The sequence below is a fragment of the Mesitornis unicolor genome, unplaced genomic scaffold, assembly GCF_000695765.1.
Source record: "Mesitornis unicolor isolate BGI_N332 unplaced genomic scaffold, ASM69576v1 scaffold26556, whole genome shotgun sequence".
Lineage (NCBI taxonomy): Eukaryota > Metazoa > Chordata > Aves > Mesitornithiformes > Mesitornithidae > Mesitornis > Mesitornis unicolor.
The window spans coordinates 2,485-19,124 of NW_010189294.1; the positions used below are offsets into that span (position 1 = coordinate 2,485).

At 37.0% G+C, this 16,640-nt stretch overlaps 1 protein-coding gene across 1 annotated transcript; it reads left to right on the forward strand.

Moving 5' to 3' along the window:
- Positions 1–2,765: 2,765 nt before the first annotated feature.
- LOC104541871 (synaptic vesicle glycoprotein 2C-like) lies at positions 2,766–16,217 on the forward strand (the record flags this gene model as incomplete). Its single annotated transcript, XM_010186024.1, has 7 exons — positions 2,766–2,899; positions 3,056–3,145; positions 7,261–7,371; positions 9,564–9,652; positions 10,017–10,181; positions 14,613–14,746; positions 16,014–16,217. Coding segments are annotated over 7 exons (927 nt in total), but the record flags the coding sequence as incomplete, so codon positions are not given.
- Between the last annotated feature and the right edge of the window lie 423 nt (positions 16,218–16,640).

Consider the following 16,640-nt stretch of genomic DNA (forward strand, 5'->3'; position numbering starts at 1 on the left):
AAGAAAGCTGTGTTGCAGCTGGCTTTTTTTCGAACAATTGCTTCTTATAATCTTAATATTATCATTAATTCAGCAGATATGTTAAATCACAACATAAATCACAGCAGCTAATACAATATATAGAGGAAAAGATGAAATAAAAGCAATGAAAACCATAATGAACATTTAAATTGGCAAGCCACTCGGATATTTTGAGATGTAAAAAAACCATGTCCCACAGGTTGTTGGGAAGACAGCAGGATAAACAGTGCACTCATTGCTTTTAATTAAGTGTAGTATGGTTCACTAAAATAAATTGTCACCAGCATTTTCCAAGACTGGCTACAGAGCAGAAGATGTTAATGTTGTTTTAGAGTAGGGATAAAGGCAGGGTGATTTCATTTTCCTCAGAGGTGCCCTTTGTGTAGCTCAGTCTTATAAAACATAAATTGGAGTGGTGAAAGGCAAATTGTCTAAATATACTAGTGGCTCTGTGTATTTCTGGGACAGTTTCTGATGGCAACAAGAGCCAGTACCTTGACTGTGTTGTTCTGAGAGATGAATACAGCTGTCTTGTGGCACTTCTACCATGGCACTAGCAGTTGCACAGCTGCTCAGCAAGTCAGATCAACTCATTACTCTCACCAAAATTACCCAAAAGGAAATAATTTTGCAAGTTCTGTATCAGGTGATTCTGTACTATAGTTTAAAATGTATAATGAAGAATATGATCCTAATGATTATAATAAAATGTGTATGCAAGTCCCAAAACATAGGTATGGTTCCTAATTGCCTCATAAACTCACTGTAAACCTTTCCTTTATTTCCTTTGCTTTCCAATTTAGATATGAAGCATGCCCATATTATTTAAGATTTGAAATCCTATAAAGTTAAAACTTGACATTTTCTAAAAATCAGTAAAAAGTAAATTTTTAATAGACTTCTACACCCTTGTTTCTTTGGGGTTTTTTTTGGTTTTTTTAATCTTAAATTTTCATCCAAGTCCTATTTTGGAATAAATTTAACATTAAATTTCGGACAACCTTTATTTGTTGAAGGAAAATTTGGAGGGGGAAGGTATATCTTGCTGGAGCCTTACTGAAAAAAAAAGGTAACATGCCATTCCAATGTCAATGCCAGTACTGTCACTGATTTTACTTCTGTCTTCCTGGAGTAAAGACTGCAGGGCTAAATGAGACTGTAGAGCAAGCTGATATATTTTAGAAACACAAAAAGTTTGCTGCAGACCAGAAAAAAACAGGTTGCCAAATCTGCAAATCAGAATGTTTCACCAAACTGTTGATAAAGGGCAAATATAAATCATGGGCTGACTGAATTTTTCATATGGTAACATGTGAATACTTCAATATGAGAAAGGATTTTTTCCCAAGAATTTATTTATAATCCACATCATGAGATCTTTAAGTTCCGATACACGTTTAGCAGATAAATATCTCCTTTGAAGAACTATTTAATAGCCCATTTGGTACTATGTTGTATCAGTTGTTTACCAGCATCCAGACAGATTTGACTTACCATGTATTTTGTCTAAAAAAATCAATTAGTGAAGAAATATATCAGATTAATCCAACATCAGCTCTTTCATTTGCCCGGATTCTATTTTCTTCCAGTAATCATTTCTGTCCTTTATTGTTATTCTTATCTTACACTCAGCTTTTAGTAAGTTACCCTTGAAAATTTTACTTGAAAAATACTGCTCTATTGAAGCCAGACTAAGAGGCTAGGTAGGTATTCAAATCATACTTTTCTCTTTCTCAAGAGACATTCTTAGGTTTCTTACAATTCTAACATTTCAATAGTCCAGTCATAATATAAAAAAACCAATCAGCTATTTTATTAAAAAGCTTAATTACCAGCCCTGTGGTTTCACATACACATTTTCCAGTATTTCTTTTCTTTCTCAGTGTATCTTAACAATGACTTCTACAACAAGTTATTAGTCAGCACTCAGATGTATCTCAAGATCAGTTTTTCAGATGAGGAGAGTTGTTTTTCTGTTGTTCTTTTTTCTTAACCTCTTTATATCGTCATAAATTCTCTCTCCCTAACTCATTGCTAAGGTTGCTGATCTCAGATAGATTTTTAAACACTGAGTAATTTTTCCTGTACATCCAGATATGGGGCAAGAGGAACAGATGTCAGTTTACTTTTAATAAAATTTAAGGAGTGATATAGTGCTCTGGAACGAGATGGCAACAGACATTAGACACTGTAAATGCTTTGTGTGTGGCACTGTGTGACATCAGGAGACTCCTACTAAGAGTACTGAAATTAGCTCTTTGTAGAAAAAGTTAATAATGGTAAGGAAGTCTGTAAAAATCCATAAAATATATAATCTGAGTATAGATTTTTAATTCTCCCTTCTTCCATTGTTCATACAAAACTATTTATTTGTATGTATATTCTTATGTATGGTGATGAATTCCCTGTTTAATTCACATAACTACCTTCATATAGATTTTGCTAAGAGGCTTCTAAGAGCTTTTTTCAGTGTTAGGTTTGTGGTTGGATTTGATGATCTTAAATGTCTTTTTCAAACTAAATGATTCTATGGTTCTATGATTTTCCACATGACTAGTCTCATGCAAGAGGCTGAAATACATAGTGAAAGGTTATTTGTGAAAACATTGGTATTTATGGAAATAGAAGAGATCAGTCAGGCTTCATTTAACTACAACTGTCATTTTTCTATGCTTAAGAAGCTGCGGAGTCCCAGGTACGATATTGCTTATTTCTCTACATTTTGTGAATTTCTTCTTTCACAGGATGGAGTTTCAGCATGGGCTCTGCCTACCAGTTCCACAGTTGGCGAGTATTTGTGATTGTCTGCGCACTGCCCTGCGTCTCTTCCGTGGTAGCCCTCACCTTTATGCCAGAAAGCCCGCGGTTCTTGCTGGAGGTATAACTTGCCACCTGGGTTTTATATTCGAGTCAAAATTATTTCTCTGTTTACATCATGATGTCTGTTCAATAGGCATTAAGAATTTTCAGTAACTATAGTGAATACCTTAATCCGAATGTGTATTTTGTTTAAATGTTTTGATCAAATGTTTAGGTTGGAAAACATGATGAAGCTTGGATGATACTCAAGCAAATTCATGACACAAACATGCGAGCTCGTGGTCAGCCTGAGAAAGTCTTCACAGTGAGTACTGCTTTTAAAACTAATTGCTTAACATAACAGCCAGCTTGCTAGCTGGTTAGGTCTGGAGTGCTTAAGCAATCACTATTAATAGTCTGCATTACAATGTCAATCATTTGCACTCAGAATATCTAAATATAAGAACTGAATTCCTACTGAAATCCTACAGCAGATTTTAAGGTATCAGCCTTTGGCCAGCATATTCTTGAGTGCATGAACTCGTGATAGTTTTCTCTGGTGTACCAATACACTTAACAGACACAATCTGCATTTTATTTACTAAGTTTACTTCACCTTTAATAATAACAACAATAATCACACAGAAGTCCAAATTAGTTGGCTGTTGTGTCTTTAAAACTTTGCTTTTTAATTTCTATGAGCTAAACCAGTAATTTTTAAAAAATCCTTTTCACCTCTGTGAAATAGTAATTTCAGCCATTTAATTTTCTCAAAATGTCTTGGAAGCTCAGCTGCATCTTGTTGACTTGCAGATCTAATGATAAGGCCATATTCAAAGTATTAATGTGTTTCTATTTGGAAGAGAATCTGGCAATTCATATGTGGAGATTTTTTATGGTGTCTTCCTTGTTTGTGAAGGACATACAAAACAATTTTATCTTCCTGGATGTGGTAGGACCAAACAACAGAAGGCTTTTTCTTGCTTTGAAGTCCAGCCTGCCTTTCCAGCCTGTGCTATGCTGTGAGAGTGCTGCTCCCTCTGCTCCCTCTCAGAGCTATGTGTGGGATGTTTTTCCTCTTCCGGAGGCTTTCTTCTTACTTTAATGCACAAATAACTCAATTAAGAAATCCTCTTAAAGGTTCTGCATTTGCAGGCGGTCTTGAGGAATGACCATCTGACCATATATCTTTATTCCATGAGACTGGCTGTTTATTGCCTTGGATGTACTTTCTGTTGCCTGCATTAAATTTTTTCCACAAAGAAGCTCAAGAATTCCTATATTTAGCCTGAAAGAGGGCTGGACAGTGTATCTAAATGTTAAATGTTAAATATGTTAAATCCACATTTATTGATACACCAGTGACCTACTCCTAATCCCATCTAACCTAATAATTGATTTTCTGACTTAATTTACCAGTAAAGAGATTTGCCTAACATTGTACAGCTAGGGTATAATTTCACAATTGGCTCTTGCTGATCGGAGCTGCTTTCAGACAGAGTATGCCTGACTCTGGTCACTTTTTGTTTTATTGCTGCCAGAGTCAATATTCAATGACTGATTGCACAGTCAGCCATAGCATAGACCCTGTTTCCCTGTTAGGTATGAGGAAGGCAGAAATGTGGTGGAACAAAGGATCAGCTACAGTCTTACATTAGTCTGACTAACCATAATCATGTCCTAAAGCAGCCATGGAGAAGAAAACAAAGCAGCTCTTGATATCAAGAAGTTAAAGGGTTAGGAATACTGTACAATATGTCAAGGTTACTGTCTAGAAGTCCCTAATTTTAGTTTGCATTAATATGATCAGAAAATGCATCATTGTCTCCTCTTTGAGCAATATTAACACTACATCTTATAAAACCTAGAAAGAAAAGAAATAATGTATAATCTGCTTGGGACATCCTTTTAGTCTCTCCTTTTTTTAATACAAGTTAGTCCTGGTTATTGTGACATGTTGTCTCAGTAATTCATTCACACAACTCTCGTAAGCCTGTTGCTTTATCCAGTATCATTCCATGACTTATGCATTAATACTTTCCTTCATTTCACGTCACTAGCTACATAAGATACATTTTGATGGTATGTTTTCTAGTTCTACAGCTAATGTAACTTTTTTCCATTACTGCTATAGTTTTAGTGTGCTTTTCTTTTATGTTTTCTTAATTATATCGATGTCAACTTTTCCTAGGAGCTTTGTTCACAAGACATGTTTATTCTTGTTACTCATAGTATTCAGGATTTTATCTTCAAACCTTTAGAACAGAGAAGGCAGCAACTGATAAACAGGTTTGGAGTTAAAGACTCCAAAATGGATATATGCTAGTTACTGATCATGGAATTTGTGGAGGTGGTGGCTCTTAATACTTCTGAAAATCTCTTCTGAGAGCAGTGACACTAACAGAGATGGTAGTAAGTAAATGGTATCTTCTATTACGGGACTGCCAAGTTAAACATCTATACACATGCTTAATTACCTTCCTGGGTCTTTAAAATACTAATTCATTAGATAAGTTGGTTTAAATGCTTAAGTAAAAAAAAACTTTGTATCCCTAAACCCCAAATTCTTGCCACTCTTTCATTGTCATATATGAGTTTCTGCAAACATTTTCCTTTGCAGCATATCTTGGTTTTGTAAAATTTAAAACATTGAGCATTTCTAGGCATTGCTTTTAAACAGAAGTTCCATTATCATTGAAACAGATATTCTTTATTGATTTTCTTTCATTATTCATGTAATGACAGGTGAATTTGCATGGTCCAGATGGACCATTGCCCTGATCCAACAGAACATATATTACATTAAAAAACCACCAGGGCCAGGTGCTTTTTGTCCTCAGTCACATACAGTGGTCCTAGGATATAAATATGTTTCCTCCAACCTCCACAGCTTCAAACAAGTCAGGTGGCAAGGACAGTGAAAATGTTGCCCCTGAGCCTACGAGAGTTGTACAGGTTTATACAGCGTGATTCAAAAGGCATGCCCTTTCTACCTGGAAGTGTGACATCTGAGGATGTCTGTACATACAAGATCTTAAATAATTTTGGAGGAATCAACTCAGTCTTTTGTAAAAAATATTTCATAAAAGCAGTTTAAAAGCATCTTCAAATCAATGGAATTATGCAGGCAGGATTATTGCTATTGGAAGAGGTATGACAAGAAGGGTATAGACATTTGATGTAGTCATGGTTTGAGAAGACAGTGAGCTGCAGTATTTCAGATATGAAGTTGGTTACAGAAAGTGCTTACTGTTTGGACTTTTGTTTGGTTTTGTTCATGGGATGAGGCTGCTGATGCATCTTAAAGAGTGTACATCTGTAAAAGCAGTGGACTGAAAGCTAAAGCTTTACCATCATTACTGCAATTCCCTGCTGTCTTGTAATCCACTATGATAAATCTGTGTGTGGTGATGGGCTCATTCTGTTAAGAAGAAAAACGATCTTTTGCTACCTTCAAAAACTGCAGCCAAACAATGAACACCCAGGCTGTTCTTTTCTCCCTCTTTAGAAGTCAATCTCTTCCTTCATTTTATTTATTTTCTTTCCATTCTCTTTTTATTTTTTATTTGTCTTCTATTTAAATAAACTGTGGATGAATATCATGTCTTTTATGACATCACTATGAACCTGGGACCAGAGTGGAAGACAAAGGAAAAAATATACAATAGTACACTTTTGTCAGGTCCTGTGTCTGAAAAGACCATATAACGCATACTTGTTCTGCTACAGAGGAGAGTGCAAGTGAAAATAAGCATTGTAGACAACATCACATTCTCTGTCACTGGTAATTCTGTATTTTTCCCTGATGTCTGTTTATCTCATTTCACTTTAGTTGAAGTACATGATTGCTAATAATGGCAATAACATGTGTGGTTCCAGATCATTTCACCTAACTTTTTCTCTCTTCATTAAAAAGGATAGTTAGAGTCAACATCCAAAAGAGAGTTCCCTGTCTACCCCTACAGAAAATAAGAACAAAAGAAAAATTTAGCTTTTAAATATTTATATTTCAGATACTTCTATTTTTATTACTGTATCTTTAAACAATACAGCAATGTTGCGATAGCAAGTCAGAATCAACTTGATAGAAAACTGTCGATGTGCTTAACTGGGGTTTAAAATAATATTTTATCCTTTGTGGCATTAGAGGTATATAAAGAAACACTCTAGCAAAACCTGACAGTAACAGCTTGTTTCAGTCAGAGGAAATGGATTTCCTGCATGCTTTGAAAGCAGAGCTTTTCCAAAACAGTTGCATCCATGGCAAACTTTGGCATGATAGTGTGTTACAATTCTTTTATGTTTCTAAAGCATTCGAAGTGTAGACACAGCTTTAATATCTGCTCATTTTTAGTTTATGGAATTTATTAAAACCTTCAATGACAGGCAGTTAATGACTCAAGAAAATGCAAATATTTGCTGTTCTGTTTTTAATTCTAGGTTCAAAGAATCAAAACTCCAAAGCAGATAGATGAGCTCATTGAAATAGAGAGCGATACAGGAACTTGGTACAGGAGATGTTTTATTAGAATTCGCACAGAGCTATATGGTGTAAGTAACAAAGTCTCTGTTTGTTCTGTAAATACCTTTCTTATTTTTAATTACATTTCAGAAACAGGATAGATTGGTTAAGTTCACCCTGATGATAGCTGCAATGGTACATTTTCTGTGCAACTGGGATATTAGGGAACTAGTGTAAAGTTCTAGTGTCCTGACCCAGAAGGGGTGCAGGTGAATTAGAGGTTGGTTCCAACTTCTGATGAGGAAAATGCTGCATTAGTCTTCACACTAATGGTGGCTAATAGTTACACAGCCATATTCCAAAGCCCTACAATACAATATTCACTGGGAATCCATATTAATATATAGCCATGGAAAGAGGAGATAGATCATGAGAGAAAAAATTACCAGCAGGAACTTGATGTAGCCACATTACTTATAAATGATAAAGTCACACATAAATTGTGTAAATGAATGTTAATAAAACCTTTATAAGACATCATGTCTGCATGTATTTTTAGTATGTCAAATGTTATACCAGAAAACTACTTCAGAGCTATTTCAGAGAGTTCAACACAAGCTCAGTGGAACTGTGTTCCATATTCTTTTTTACTTTTTTGTAAAACCAAAATTATATAGCATCTTTGAACCTTGTAATGAAAATTGAGAAAAGTCTCATTAATGTAAATACTAAATATCTCAAAAACAGTGTTTCACAGCTGTTAAAAATCTGGCATCTTAAAGCTCTCCAGAACTATGATGATGTAAACCAAAGTTTCTCCCAGAATCTCATTGCTTGCAAAAATGGCATATTCCCTATGGAAAAAAATCAGAATGTGTCTGCTTTTATAGCTATTTGTCAAACAATGGAGTAGTTGAATACTGAAAAGTTATTATTTGGTCTTCTTATTTAAACTGGCTTTAAAGGTGTTGCAGCTTGCTTGTCTCACATTCTTGTTATCTCACTGGACTAGGAACTTGGTCAAAGCATCTTTCTTGTTTCATGATTTGTGCTGAAACCTCCTGGGACAGACTGGCTTTTGTCTTCAAAAGGAGGAAATAGTCTTGAGATGAGAGAGAATGAGAGGAAAACACCATTCTCAGTAAGCTCTGCTGTAGCATCTCTGACCATGGGGTAGTCCCAGCTCTTTCTCATATAGTTAAAGTACCACTGTCTAGCTGTAATAGATTATGACAGATCAGACTCTAAGTCTCCCTGTCGAATTATGGAGTACAGTTTGCCTAAAGTACTGTAGTACTAGGAAGTGAGAAGAAAACATTTCTGACATGATCTCTGGTTTATTTGAGATAGTGAAATGAAGCTGCCTAGTGACTATGAAAGTTTGAGAGGATCAGAGCAGACATGAATTAATGAACACGTTCCACACTGGTGGTTAAAAAAATTGATATGAGCTAGCAATGTGTGCTTATAGCCCAGAAAGACAACTGTATCCCGGGCAGCATCAACAGAAGCATGGTCAGCAAGTTAAGGGAGGCGATTCTGTCCCTCTACTCGGCACTTGTGAGACCTCACCTCCAGGGGGATGCTACTGCATCCATCTCTGAGGTCTAGAAGAAAGGCATGGACCTGTCAGAGCAGGTCCAAAGAAGGCCCACAAAAATGGATGGTTGGAACACCTGTCCTATGAAGAAAGGCTAAGAACGTTGTGGCTGTCCAATCTAAAGAAGAATAAGCTCTAGGAAGACTTTATTGTGGTCTTTCAATATATAAAAGGGGCATATTAAAAAGTTGAGGACAGACTTTTTACAAAGACCTGTAGTGACAGAAGAAGGAGTAGCATTATTAAACTGAAAGAGGATAGATTTAGATTGATCATTGGGAAGAATTTGGTTATAATGAGGGTGGTAAGACACTGGTAGAGGTTGCCCAGAGAAGCTGTGGATGCCCCTTCCCTGGAAGTGTTCAAGGTCAGGTTGGATGGGGCTTTGAGCAACCTGGTCTAGTGGAAGATGTCCCTAGCCATCACAGCAGGGTTGGACTATATGATCTTTAAAGGTCCCTTCCAGTTCAAAACATTCTATGATTCCATTAAAAGAAGCCAGAAATTCAAAGAACATGCATAATCTGTATGTAGCTGAAGATTAGCATGCTTGTATGAGAAGCACAGTTATGACCTGTACAAAGATCTGACCTGCTCTCTCCGATGTCCTGAAGCAAGCAAATCAGAATCAAAGTTCTTCAAATAAGATTTAATATAAATGTCTCTCCTAATGATTTACAGATTTGGCTGACATTTATGAGATGCTTCAACTACCCAGTGAAGGATAATACAATCAAACTTACAGCTGTATGGTTCACCCTGTCTTTTGGGTAAGAATGGTTGAGGCGGTAAAACATTTTTATAGACTTGACTGACAGAAGATTCATATGGATGCAAATGCCTGTTACTATGATGATCTTTTTTATTTTTTATTTGGGATGTATTTATTCAGTATCTTTTCACAAAATGTTATATTTATTGGTTAGTTTGTTCTAGGTTGCAAGCCCAACTCACCAAGAATATCTGCTTCAGAATACTGTCATCTTCTGGGATCGACATCCCTTAACATTTTTATTTTATAGAGGATTTTTTTATGATGGAGCAACTGCTCCAAGGGAGATGCTAGTCATTACCTCACACCGACTTCAGAAAAAGACAGATTGGCAACTGAGCTTTTTCTGGTTTTTTTCACAGCTATTATGGCTTATCGGTCTGGTTTCCTGATGTCATTAAACATCTGCAGTCAGACGAGTACGCATCCCGAGTGAAACATTTCCGCAATGAGGAGGTTTCACATTTCATCTTTAACTTCACATTGGAAAATCAGATTCACAGCAATGGAGAATACATCAATGACAGGTTTAGAGATTTCCTAATATCCTGACTTGTCTGCAATAAACAAATGTATATTTTAAAGCATGTCCTAATAATCTAATATTTTTCTCCATTAGCTAAAAATAGATGGTTTTGCTACTATTTAACTGGAATATACTTCAATTCTTGATTTTTTTATCTCCTCTGTGGAGCATGGGGAGATGTGGGCCTGTACATGTCCTAGTAGTTCCTCTGTGAGGATGCCCTATGCAAACCCAGCCTCCTCGCTCTCCTGAAAAACAGATCAAAAAGCATAAGTTAGTAATACTTCCTTTCACAGTGAAGTTCAAAGGTTTTCAGACCCAACATATGTGGCGTATTGTAGGAGGCTGGAGTAGGATGTACTTTCATCTCTGTTGTCAGTTCTTTTCTTGATGAAAGCCAGTTCTGTGAAAACGTTGAGCATTGAGCGGTTAGGATCTTATCACAGAAAAATAAAAGCTAAATATTACTGTAAATCAATAGAAAGTATGATCAGCTCTCAAACAGGAAACAACACATTGGCAATGCCTTTTGTGTTTTTTTACTGAATCCAAACATATTAAGGTTCTATCTGGACTTTACAGATAATTAGATAACTTATGGGGAAATTAAACACAGCTGTTTTAGGTATCTGGTTTCTCTCAAGAAATACACAGAACAACTATATGAATGGTCTGCTGGATGTGATGGTGTTAAGTGATTGTTATTTCCATAGGAAAATGTATATCTAAGTGTATAAAGTTCATTATTTTGGTAATACGCGTCATTAAAAATAATTTTTATAAGAACGTGAGTTTGATACAGCCTTATGCACTGCAAACAAAAATAAGCAGTTATCTCATTTTCCAAGCAGACATAGCTTCCCAGTTTTGCTCCTTTCCAGGAGGTAGATGCTTTCCTAAAAACAAAGAACCATTTACTGTCAGTAACCAACATCAAAATGTCAACTGAGCTCTTACCAATTTGAAATGAAAATTTTTTAAAAAGACTAAATCTAACATTAATTTACTCTGAAAACTAATTTACTCTTTCAAATGCACAAATTTATTAGGCCTCTGATAGCCAATTTATGGAGCAGATCCTCCTAGACATGCAAGACATCCTCCTAGAAGCTCTGATAAGGCACATGGAGGACAGGAGGGGATTCAAGACAGCCAGCATGGCTTTACTAGGGGCAAGTCCTGCCTGATCAACCTAGTGGCTTTCTACAATGGGGTAACTGCATCAGTGGATAATGGAAGAGCTATGTATGTCATCTATCTGGATTTCTACAAGGCCTTTGACGCAGTCCCCCCACAACATCCTTGTCTCCAAGTTGGAAAGATATGGATTTGATGGGTGGACTGTTCAGTGGATAAGGAATTGGTTGGATGGTCGCAGCCAGAGGGTAGTGGTCAATGGCTGAATGTCCAGATGGAGATTGGTGACAAGTGGTGTACCTCAGGGTTCTGTACTGGGACCAGTGCTGTTTAATATCTTCATCAGTGATATAGGCAGTGGGATCGAAGACATCCTCAGCAAGTTTGCAGATGATATCAAGCTAAGCAGTGTGGTTAATATGCTAGAGGAATGGGAGGTCATCCAGAGGGACCTAGACAAACTGGAAAGGTGGGCCCTTGTGAACCTCATGAGGTTCAACAAGGCCAAATAATCCCTATTATCAGTACAGGCTGGGGGATCATGTGATAGAAAGCAGCCCTGCAGAAAAGGTTGCAGGGGTGCTGGTGAACAAAATGCTAGACATGAGCCAACAATGTGCTCTTGGAGCCAGGAAGGCCAATCACATCCTGGGCTGCATCAAAAGAAGTGTGGCCAGCAGGATGAGATTTTCTCCCAGGTGATGGAGGATAGAACAAGGGGTAACAGCACCAAGCTGTGCCAAGGGAGGTTCAGGTTAGAGATAAGGAGGAAGTTCTTTACTGAGAGGGTTGTCAGAAGCTGGAACAGGCTGCCCAGGGAGGTGGTGGAGTCACCATCCCTGGATGTGTTTAAAGAGTGGGTAGACAAGGTGCTTAAGGATATGGTTTAGGGGGTGGACAGGAACGGCTGGAAATGATGATCTCAGAGGTCTTTTCCAACCGAGCGATTCTGTGATTCTGTGATTCTGTGATTGTTGATTCTGCGCCTCTGAACTGCTCTGGTGAGACTTCACCTGGAGTATTGCATCCAGCTGTGATGCCCTCAATACAAGAAGGACATAGACCTGTTAGGGCAGGTCCAGAGGAGGGCCACAAAAATGATCCGCGGCCTGGAGAACAGTCCCCATGAGGACAGGCTGAGACAGTTGGGGTTGTTCAGCTCGGAGAAGAGAAGGCTGTGGGGAGACCTTATAGCAGCCTTCTAGTACCTGAAGGGAGCTTACAAGAATGCTGGGGAGGGACTGCTTACAAGGGCACGTAGCAATAGAATGAGGAGCAATGGTTTTAAACTAGAGCAGAATATGTTTAGATTAAACGTTAGGAAGAAGTTCCTTACCATGAGGGTGATAGATCACTGAAACAGGTTTCCCAATGAGGTAGTGAAGTCCCCATCCCTAGAGACATTCAAGGCCAGGCTTGATGGGGCTCTGAGCAACCTGATGTAGTTAAAGATGTCCCTGCGCAGTGCAGCAGGGTTTCACTAGGTGACCTTCAAAGTTTCCTTCCAACCCAACTCATTCTATGATAACTGAGATTCACAAAGTATATTCCACAGAAGTATGAACTCATTTGATAGTCTTCCTCCACAAACATTTCAATACCCAGCTTACCCTTAATCTCAGTGCTTCCTTGATGTTCTTTCCTAATTACAAGATCTGTTAATACTTGATTTTTTACTTCATTATATTTCTGTTGGTTTTCAATTCAAATACTTGCAACACCAGTTTTAATATAGTCAAAATATATTTCCTGTCCAAAGGTAAAAAGAACATCAGAAGAACGTAGGACACATAGTTGTCATTTCTGTTCCAAAAATCTAGTTGCTAAATTCTGTTTATTCTCTACTTGAATTAGGTTACATTCTAAAACAGAAAGTGCTATATGAAATATGATAATGAGTTGACACAGAATGCCAGCCTGATTTTAATCAGAGGCTATCACAAAAGAGAAATTATATGATAACTAAAACTAATGGGCTGAAAACACCATTCTTCTGGTCAATACACAAAGAGAATTCATTAGCTAATAAATCTTTTCCTTTCACAAACATAGTTAGCTTTTCCTCAACTTTCTTGTAAAGATGTGATTCCAACAACTTTACTGGCAAGAGAATTTAGTTCCTACTATTTCATCGGCAGCATATTTTGTGTATTCCTCTTCCTACTATTAGTCTTGTAGCAACAACAATATTTAACTAGTCACACCAGCTTTAACAAGATCAGAGCCAGGTCTGTGTTCAGAAGGCTTTGCCATTTTAACAGTTCTTACTGCCGTATAACAATAAAAGGACTGTTTTTTTAAAGTGTTGCCATTTGGGGTGAATTCTGCCAGCAAAACTGCCCTTTTTTTAGTTACAGCTTTTTCCATACTCTCATGTGAAATTGAAGACATGACTAATATTGCTATTTTTTGTTAGCATAATGGTATTAGTTTGTATAAGTACACTAGAAAAGGCTTACAACATTGTTTTAGCCTAGTAATATTGAGGTAGAAAGTTACTGCTTGTAATATCCTTTGTCTTTGACTTTTTCTGTCGAAGACTTGATTGATAGTCATGATCAAAGACCTAGGAGTTAAATGAGAGTCAGCATGAAGGAGGATGTTCAGAAATAAGAAAAGCTACAATTCGTTTGTGTCTGTTTTATGTACAAAGTAATTGCAAGTGCATTCAGAGGCACAGGAGTAACAAACACATACTTCCAGTTAGATGTCTATCTGTATAACTGCCAATGTAATTGTTGTGTTCATGTTAAAACATCTTGTGAAACTATTTTTAAACACTTGGAAGAGTATGTTTTGCATTTGAACTTGACACAGTGCCTAGTATGGTTATCTGGAGATATAAAGGTTCTTTCAAAAGTGCTTCCATTCCAGCTTGTTGAAACAAGCAGGTGCTTATTTGTTCCAAGAGATTGAATTTCTGGAGCCTGAGCTCCTGATTTCTGACTGCAATGTCAATTTACAAGTAATAGTGATTTTACAAGGCTATTCCATGAATGTCATGACATTGGTTTTACTTGAGGATTAAGGACAAGTAATAACTGAAATATTACCAAAGAAATTGTATTACAGGTTGTGGCTGGTAGCTATGTGGAGCTATTTGTCTTATTAATGTTTTTTTCTGAATGATAGTATTCTAGAATCAAGTAACTTTTAACTGTGACTCGAGAATGCCCTTAAGGAATCACAGTTTCTAGGGTTGAGATTTTTTAGACCTGTGTGGCTGCATCAGCTTGACCTGTTCCTCTTTCTATCCTATGAAGGCAGACTGACAGATATTATTTGTATTGAACAGGTTTATTATGATGAAGTTTAAATCAGTAACCTTTGAAGATTCCCTTTTTAAGAACTGTGTATTTGAAGACATTACTTCACTGAACACATACTTCAGGAACTGTACATTTGTGAATACCACCTTCTACAACACAGGTATTGCAAGAAAAAAATGCCTGAACATCTATTGTTCAGCTGTGTGTTCTCATCTTATGTGTATAATTTCTGGATTTTTAATAACGTGTACAAGAAACCATCTTGTAGGGAATAAAAGGTATAAAACTCAACAGGCTTCAGCAGTGTTGTAACAGAAAAGTGAAAGGATCACTCCCCCAGTAGAGACACTGCAGGCCTAATATTCACTCAGATAATCAACATCTCTTTGATTTTAATAATCTCTAAAGATATTCAGACTGAAGAGGAGAAAATGTACTTGCTAGTAGCTTTAACTAGTATATTTTTATTTAGCCCGAGTCAGACTTGTGAAATACTTTGTTCATTGTGCTTGCTGTGGCATGACAAGCAGAGTTCAGATTTCAAGCTACTTAATCTGTAATCATTTCCAGACCTCAAAGTATTCTCTAAAAAATGGGAATACATTTTATCATATGTTTAAACAGAGGACTCATATTTTCTTTCAGTTTGATAAAACATAACTGAAAGTACAACATGATCAACTAAGCTTGTTGAAAAGATGAGGCAATACTTACCATTTTCTTGTAACTCCAGCAATCATAACATTAATAGAATCAGGCTTCAGAGCAAGCAATGCTCAGCTTTCTTTGTCTGAAAGGAAGGTACTCTTGATTCAGGGTTATAAGGCTGACAGGAGGAACAGAAAGAAAGCGTAAGTATAAGGAAAGATCTCTGAAATTGCATTTGAAGAAGAATGGCCTCAACAGTTTCGTGTAGTCACTTAGCTGTGTTTTAGCTGAAGACCAAGAGGCATCCTTAGAAATGAAGATGAGTTTATTGAGAAGTCTGTGAAAACATTCACCTTAAAAAGAAGTCAAACCAAAGTAAGCATAATCAGCAGTCTCGTCTCAAAGGCTGTCTGGTACGGAAATAGAAGGTCTTAACACCAAGCAAGACCACGGGATAGAAACTTGCAGATACTTAATGCATTTTGTGCAAGGCCAACTGGTGCTGAGAGGCCGTAACCAAATACGGTCCAAGCAGAGCTGAAATACATTAATATAACTTGCTTAATTCAAGGCCTTAGTTGCTCTTCTTCGTGAGCTTTGCATATTTTTCTATTAAGATAAAATGGTATCAAAATTAGCAGCAGTAACTAGTCCCATTTTATGAAGCAGTAAAAGCTCCAAGTTGTCATTAAATTTGCCTAAATTTGAAATGTTTTTAATCTAAAGCTGCTCATGGAGTTGGCTGTTGGCTGAAATGTTTCTTTTTCTTCTTTCCACAGATCTTGAGCAATATAAATTTGTTGACAGTGAATTGATAAATTGCACATTTTTCCACATCAGGACAGGATGCCAGATTTCTTTCGATGATGACTACAGTGCCTACTGGATCTACTTTGTTAATTTCCTGGGAACATTGGCTGTGTTACCTGGGAATATTGTATCCGCTCTCCTGATGGATAGAATTGGACGATTAACGATGCTAGGTAGGGGCTTCACTTTAAAACAGAGAACATCAAAACCTAAAGCTGTCCCAATAAAGTAGCATGTTCTTTTTTAAAGGATTTGATTCAGAGAGATGCAAAATATTCCTTCTGTAGATCTTTCATTTATGCAGCATCATAAGCACCTTTTAAAAACTCCTCAATTTAGAAACTTTAGGAATGAAGGCTGGTGTTAACCAGTTCTGCTATGCCACATTATCAGTCATTGCCCCTCCACACTGATATTACAAGACCAGTGGGCATTTAGAGATTTGAGATGAGATTTTGGACAATGCTGACTAATGCTGATCTTGTCTTTGCTCCAGCTGAAACCAAAATGTACACTGGTGACCATCAGCTAGTGGAGCAGCTCCACAGAAGAATCAGCAGTCCTTTCACTGAATCACAGAATCACAGAACATTAGG